Source organism: Rhinopithecus roxellana, chromosome 18 (assembly GCF_007565055.1).
Source record: "Rhinopithecus roxellana isolate Shanxi Qingling chromosome 18, ASM756505v1, whole genome shotgun sequence".
NCBI lineage: Eukaryota > Metazoa > Chordata > Mammalia > Primates > Cercopithecidae > Rhinopithecus > Rhinopithecus roxellana.
The window spans coordinates 61,797,183-61,804,232 of record NC_044566.1 but is presented as its reverse complement, the minus strand read 5'-3'; the positions used below and the strand labels follow the sequence as shown (position 1 = coordinate 61,804,232).

The 7,050-nt window shown below is 49.2% G+C and overlaps 1 protein-coding gene across 1 annotated transcript in view; it reads left to right on the top strand.

The window, feature by feature from the left end:
- Positions 1-1,078: 1,078 nt before the first annotated feature.
- The window catches only part of ALOX5AP (arachidonate 5-lipoxygenase activating protein), a 46,157-nt gene continuing 40,185 nt past the window's right edge, over positions 1,079-7,050 (top strand). Inside the window, exon 1 of the mRNA XM_010367080.1 lies at positions 1,079-1,449. Coding sequence (XP_010365382.1) covers positions 1,355-1,449 — 95 coding nt within the window. The 5' untranslated portion in view covers positions 1,079-1,354. The remainder of the gene's footprint in view (positions 1,450-7,050) is intronic.

Here is a 7,050-nt window from a genome sequence, read left to right as displayed (position 1 = left end):
TAGTGGTACAGTCTCGGGTCACTGCCACCGCCACCTCCCAGGTTCAAGGGATTCTCCTGCCTCAGCCTCTTAAGTAGATGGGATTACAGGCATGTGCCACGTGCCTGGCTAATTGTGTGTGTGTGTGTGTGTGTGTGTGTGTGTGTGTGTGTGTGTGTATACACATTTTTTTTTTCTTTTCTTTTCTTTTAGTAGAGACTGGGTTTCATCATGTTGCCCAGGCTGGTCTCAAACTCCTGCCCTCAAGTGATCCACCTGTCTCAGCTTCCCTCAGTGCTGGGACTACAGACATAAACCACCACACCCAGCCAGAAGGAATATGTTTCCTTCAAGTCTCACTTGACTGGCTGGTTCCCTAGATAACAACAGAGGATGTCTGTTGCAGTTCTCATTGCTGGGGAGTCTGAACTGGAATAAAACACCCACTATCGCCATCAGGCTTGCACTAGAGCCTAGCTCTAGCTGGAGAGAAAGAAGCTAACCCGCACAGACATAGGACTGTAGGCAGGGAGCGTCCGGGGGTATTTGGGTCCTGACTCTGAGGTACCTAAGGCCAACTTCTCTCTGGCCATGCTGGCGTGCATGAGCTCACTAATCTTCCTTTTTGCCTTCCATTTTCTCCAATCCTGACTTAGCAAAGGCTGGGCAAAGAGGCTCTGTGTGAGTTGGAACAAAGCCTGAGATGCTGAATTTTCTAAGATAAAGAAGGGGCTGGGTGAACTGGTGGTGGAGGAGGGAAGGATCAATTTCCCAAGGAGGGGAAGGGGTCAGGACATCAGGCCCTGGGGACTTGGAAGAGGGGGTCGTGGGTAGGAGGTAGATCAAGTGGAGTGACACAAAGGTCAGGAAAGAGGAAGTGTCCACACTGTCCTTCGACGGACTTGAGTCTATAGGACTTCCTCCCTGCATAGTACAAGGAAATGAGTAAGTGAGATAATGTAACTTCTGGCCCTCTGACATTGCACTGCCCCGATGTCACAGTTGGAAACTGTACCTGCCCCCATCCTTGTCTGGGGTGTGTTTGGTCTGGGGAGGGCTGGTGAAGCAAGAGGTACTCAGAAAAGGGATAGAAATTGCTTCCTATTATCTGGGCATTTGGAGGTGAAGGGGTCAAAGCTCTGGGGAAGATGGGGTTGAAAGGGCTTGGGCTCCAGCGAGGGACAGCTCTGTATGGCCGATTCCTGCATCCTACCTTTGCCCCCTAGCACCTCCTCTCATCTCCCGTTTCTGAAGAGGAGGACCCTGCCACATCTGGACAATTCTGCAAGAACTCTGTAGAACTGACTTCACTGTGAACCAGGCATTGTACATCTCCAGAAGTCAACAGAAACAAAAATGCTCACATTTAATCGCAATGCTCCCTGGCATACACAGAAGACTGAAAATTTCTGAATTTGGGAAATCCTTTGGCATCTTGGGGCACATTGGGAACATAAGCCATCAGTGCTGGTGTGTGTGTGTGTGTGTGTGTGTGTGTGTGTGTGTGCATCTTTTACCATGCCTCCTACAAATTTGACCTGGGCCCAGGGCCATGTTCAGTGGTTTTTAAGAACCGAGGCTCCCAGAAGCAGTACTGGGCAGCTACAGTAGCCCCAGAATCTACATCAAACTCTACCTGTTTCTCAACCAAATTTCTTCTAGAATTTTATTCCATAAATCTGAATTATGGTGTCAGACTCCTAGCAAACACTAAAGGAACTCTCTGCCTTGCATTAAATAACTGTGGTCTCCCTGAAAGAGTCCCCCTGGAGGTAACTCCCTGACTCTTTAGAGAACAGATGTTGAATAGGCATTAGGGGATGTGATGGATGTGCTAACCTTCAAAAAAAAAAAAAAAAAGGCTTGAGCTGAGCTCTCAGAGATTCACAAAAAGCTGACAGCATCTCTCTGTTCCATTGGAAGCTGGGTGATCCTTTCTACTCTTTCCTAAGAAAGGCACTTGGGCAGGAAAAAGCTGTATCTCTGTCCTCACTGAGAGGATTTCTAAGTCCAAGGGTGAAGGACCAGGAGAGGGGAGACATGACAGGTCAATGTGGGGTTCATCCACTTGACTGAGAACCAAAGGGATCCCATCATTGCCCAGGGCAGACACTCCATTTTTGTGGGCATCATTCATTCTTTCCTGCTCTCCCTGCATTCCTCTGGCTCCTGCTCAGGAGAGGTGGCCGCTAGTAAGAGAGCTTGGGGAGGTGGGTGGTGGGGGGTGAGGGGTGGGGGGTTCATGAACCAGGACCTAGCGTATAGTCTCCAGCCTGCTGATGGCTGTCTTGGATGCTTCAAAGGAGAGAAGAGCCTAGACATGGGAAACATTGGTGGGTGTTCTGCTGGGGCATCTGTAGCCTCTGAGAAGCCTCCCAGTCTCTCCTAAGCTTGCACCGTCACACCCTGGGCACTTGTTGAATGTCTTTACTTAGCTTACAGCCTCTGGTTCCTGTTAGGAAACTCAGGGCTTGTCACAGTGTTCATATTCCTTTGCAGGCAACTCCGTTCCTGGCGTTTATCCTATTACGCACTGTACTGCCCACTTCGAGCTGTGGCAAGGTTCTGAGAATCTATCCCTTGGCTTGGGAGGGGTCACTTCCTGATGGGTCCTGGGGCACCACAACACAGAGGAGGCTTGTCCTCTCTCTGGGGTTCACTGCCTTGCCCCTTCTCCAGGTCAATATGTGACCTTGGATGGGTTGCGTGAGTCCTCGGGGCATTCCGAAACAATTGGGTTTCCCGGGCTTTGGAGCCTGGCAGCCTGGCTTTGAGAACCGGGCTTTAACTTGCCATGTGACTATAGTCAAGTTCCTGGGGCTAAGCTTCACCTCGTCTGTAAAAAGGGCAGTAATATAATACCTGTCTTACTGGGTTTTGTCCATGTTAGATGAGACATTGGGTGTAAAACACTTGGTCCCGTGCCTGACACATTTACTGCACTTAATGTATGATAGTTTCCTTATTATTCTAACAAACAGTGTGGTTTTGGGAGTATAGTTCTGCCACATTGCAGTGGCCTGAGTGAAGGTGGTGAGTGCCTTCTGGGGCCCTGGGAGTCATTATCCGCATGCCCATTCTTGCTTGCTCCTCACCCTGGCTGCCTCTATGTCCACACCATGCAGACGCAACAGGTAGTTTGAACCTCTGAGGCCCACAGTGGGATGGGGAGGCAGGGACATCACTTATGGGGTGAGAAGTGGCCCATTCCCCAGGAAATGTCCCCAGCTGCCTTTTCCATAGCTCCTCTTGAAACCCTGTGGAGGCCACATTCGTGTTGGGGAGGTGTTTCCCAGGAGGATGTGCTCAGATACCTAGGCATTTTGAAAAGCCCTCCATAGAGTTTCCTTTCATAACACACGAGCACCTCCTTGGGCTTCTGTAATTTTTTTTTTCAGGACTTTATGTTTAGGCAAGTGGCCCTTTGACCTCTAAGGTTGTCCTTTCCTAGCTACCGAATCCGTCATTCAAAGTGATAAAAAAAATACAGTCATAGTAAAATATCAGCACTTAATGGCCTGGTAAGAATGTCACTGCAATGCTGAGTTTGGGCCAACATTTGCCTACTCTTGCCATTGAACCTGGGCTCCCCTCCAGAACTGAGCTGCTGCAGGGGATCTGAGTAGCTAGGACTGTGTCAGAGTGGCGATGATAGCCACCGCATGCTAAGGAAGAGATCCCCAAGGACAAGGAGATTCCCACGCCGAGCTACTTGCTTCTTTGTCAGTCTTGTTTTTCTGTATTTCCCAACCTTCTTAAGCACAACCTCTCAACCTCTATTGTTGGCTTGTATGTTTCAATCACGAGCACAGCTTTACCTGGCCCCATGCTTTGATTGACTATACCTGCCAACACCGCAGCAACGAGAAAGGGACACCGGCCTAATACCACTAGATGGTGTGTAGCCTGGACATGAGGATAATTAAAAACTCCCTATGGGATTTCAATATGTAACACAGTCTGGAAACCGTTGATGTAAGACCTTCTCACTCAACGTGTGCTCCAAGGAGCGGTAGCATCATCTTATCAGAAATGCAGATCAGGCCGCACTTGGACCTGTAGAATCAGAATCTGCATTTTATCAGATCCCAATGTTGTTTGTATGAACATTAGCGTTTGAGAAGTGTTGCTTTAAGAGACTAAGGGGGTCAGTCTACCTCACTTTGCAGCTCTGTGTTCCTTAGTTATTGTCTAAAATATCAGCGCCCCCTGCAAAGAGCCATTCTCCCTCGTACAGTCAGTGATGGCCTGTGAACCTTTAGCCAACTGGAAGTGGGAGGGGACACAGTCCACAAAACACTATCCTGCCTTCTGACACCAACTACAAGTTCAAGGGGTTCCCCAAACCACCTTGAGTTGTGATAATTTGCTAGGAGATCTCACAGAACTCACTGAAAGTTGTTATACTCGTGGTTATGATCTTTTATAGGGAGGGAATACAGATTAAAATCAGCCAAAGGAAGAAACGCATAGCACAGAGTCCAGGACAGCGCCCGACACGGAGCCCCCACGGTCCTCTCCCGTGGAGTCACGGACAGCGCCACTCTCCCGGCATTGATGTGTGACAACACGCAGGGAGTGTTCCCCACCAGGGAAGCCTTGGTGTCCAGGGTCTTTACTGTGATTCTGTCACATGATCACAGCTGACTGCCCATGCGGCCGATCTGTTCCCAGACCCTCCACCGCTACACATCACTCACAGTCCCTGCTCTAAATCACACACCGTGACCCAATGTCCCCAGGCAAATGAAAACACCTCTAGCAGGCAGGACGTTCCAGAGCCTTAGAGATCACCTCTCAGAAGCCGAGGGCAGAAGCCAGACCTCTTTTCGGGCAGTGTTAAATTCTTTATTACTGTTTTTGAAAAAAACTCCCAAATTGAGTTTTTCCTCTTCACTTACAGCAACATAACAACAATCATCAATGCAGGAGGCTCCTGTGAGCAAAGGTGCGGGGGAAACCCCAGGCAGCAGACACTAGCTGGAGTCCTCCAACTCGATTCTGACGCCGTCTACTGAGAGATAGTGTCAGATCCTCAAGATGGAACCCTTCTCCTCCCAGGCGGAGGGCTGGCCTCTGGAACTTCTGACCACCCCACTTTAGGTTGAGAATCCCACCATCCCGCTCTTTGGGTTTGATTGATTCGCTAGAGTGGCTCACATAACTCAGGGAAACACAGCTACCAGTTTATTGCAAAGGACACTTTAAAGGATAAAAATAGGCAGACAAAGAGATGCATAGGGCGAGGTGTGGAAAGGTCCCTAGTGCAGGAGCTTCTGACCCTGTGGAGCTGGGGTGTGCCACCCTCTCAGTACATGAACGAGTTCTCCTTCACCTGCCTGTCAGCCTCCACATGGTCAGCTCCCCAGCCTAGTCCTCTTGGGTTTCTATGGAAGCTTCAAGACAGCCACATTCTTTCCCCAGGGTATAGGACAAGAGCTTCCCTGGGGAGGGTCCTAAAACCCACAATCAGAAAGGTGGGGTGGGGGCAAGATTAGAGTCCTGCCTTGGGGGGCAGGTGAAAGGGGTGGGGGAATAGGTCAGAAAGATTCTGTTTTTTTTTTTTTTTTTTTTTTTTTTGAGACGGAATTTCACTCTTGTTGCCTAGGCTGGAGTGCAATGGCGCGATCTCAGCTCACGGCAACCTCCATCTTCTGGGTTCAAGCGATTCTCCTGCCTCAGCCTCCAGAGTAGCTGGGATTACAGGCATGCACTACCACGCCCGGCTAATTTTGTGTTTCTAATAGAGATGGGGTTTCTCCATGTTGGTCAGGCTGGTCTCAAGTTCCCAACCTCAGGTGATCTGCTCGCCTTGGCCTCCCAAAGTGCTGGGATTACAGGCGTGAGCCACCGTGCCCGACCGAAAGATTCTGTTTTTGAGGACTGCCCCTGAGGTCTAACACACTCAACATTGTAACAAAAGACTGTAGTAAGGGCTATGGGAGTTACGAGCCAGGAACTGTGGATGAAAACCTGTTACAGATATGCGTATTCAACAACTCCACAACTACACACTGCCTTATTGCTCAGTTCTTCTCCCCATGTCTCCGACCCACCCTTGCCCCCTTCCTCCATTCTTTTCTCCATTGCAAACCCATCCACTGTGCCCTTTGGAAAGCTCACACCATGAACTGCAAACGCTCGTGTGGCTTCAGCCTCTTCTCTGAAAGTTCCTCTCACCTATCGCTTTCTCTGGAATCTGCCATCTCTGCCACCTTCTCAAAAAAGGCCTTTTATTATCTCCATTCCACAAAGCTCAGGGTCAACACATGGGGTTTACACTGGAAGCTGAGGTCACATCAGGAACTGGGATCGGGGTAGACCTAGCTGCCCAATGCAGCTCCCAGACCGCCTGTAAAACGTTGATCTTTGAGGTCATGACAGCCCTCTCCCGCTATGCTCATAGCTGACCACTGACCACCTGGACACTCTCCCTCCCCCAAGTTCACAGAGAATGTGGGCACATGTCTCACAGTCTTCCCTCGATCCAAACTGCTGCCTTCATCTTGAGTGACAGCAGCATCTTTCGGATGTCTTGGCCTGCCTAGCTTTATTTTTGTGTTCTGCCGTCAAGTCGCCACTTCTGTTGCCATCGTGCCTGTCAGCGCAGTGCAGGCTGTGGTGAAATCTCATGAGCTCAGGCATCACACTGACCAGGTCTGAGTCCTGTCTCAGTTGTCAGCTAGTTGTGCAATGGTGGGAAAGAGACCTACACTTTCCAAGCCTCAATTCACTCATCTATGGCATGGTGACAATAATGGAGGTTGATTTAAAGTCCTTTGTAAGAATTAAGGGTTATAATAGATATAAAGTGCTGTATCTGGTATACGTAGAAAACATTCCATAGAAGTTAGTAATTGTTGTTCATGTAATGACTCTCTAGGCTAGGATTTCAGCTTCACTGCATGCATATGGTGCACGTACACGGCGTGACCTCTGTCTGTCTCAGTATCCTCATCTGAGGACCAGGATAATTATACTTCTTCATAGGGATGTCATAAAGATTAAATAATATGTGTAAGGCTGCTTGCATTTAGCTGCATTCAACAACATTCAACAAATATTTCCGTA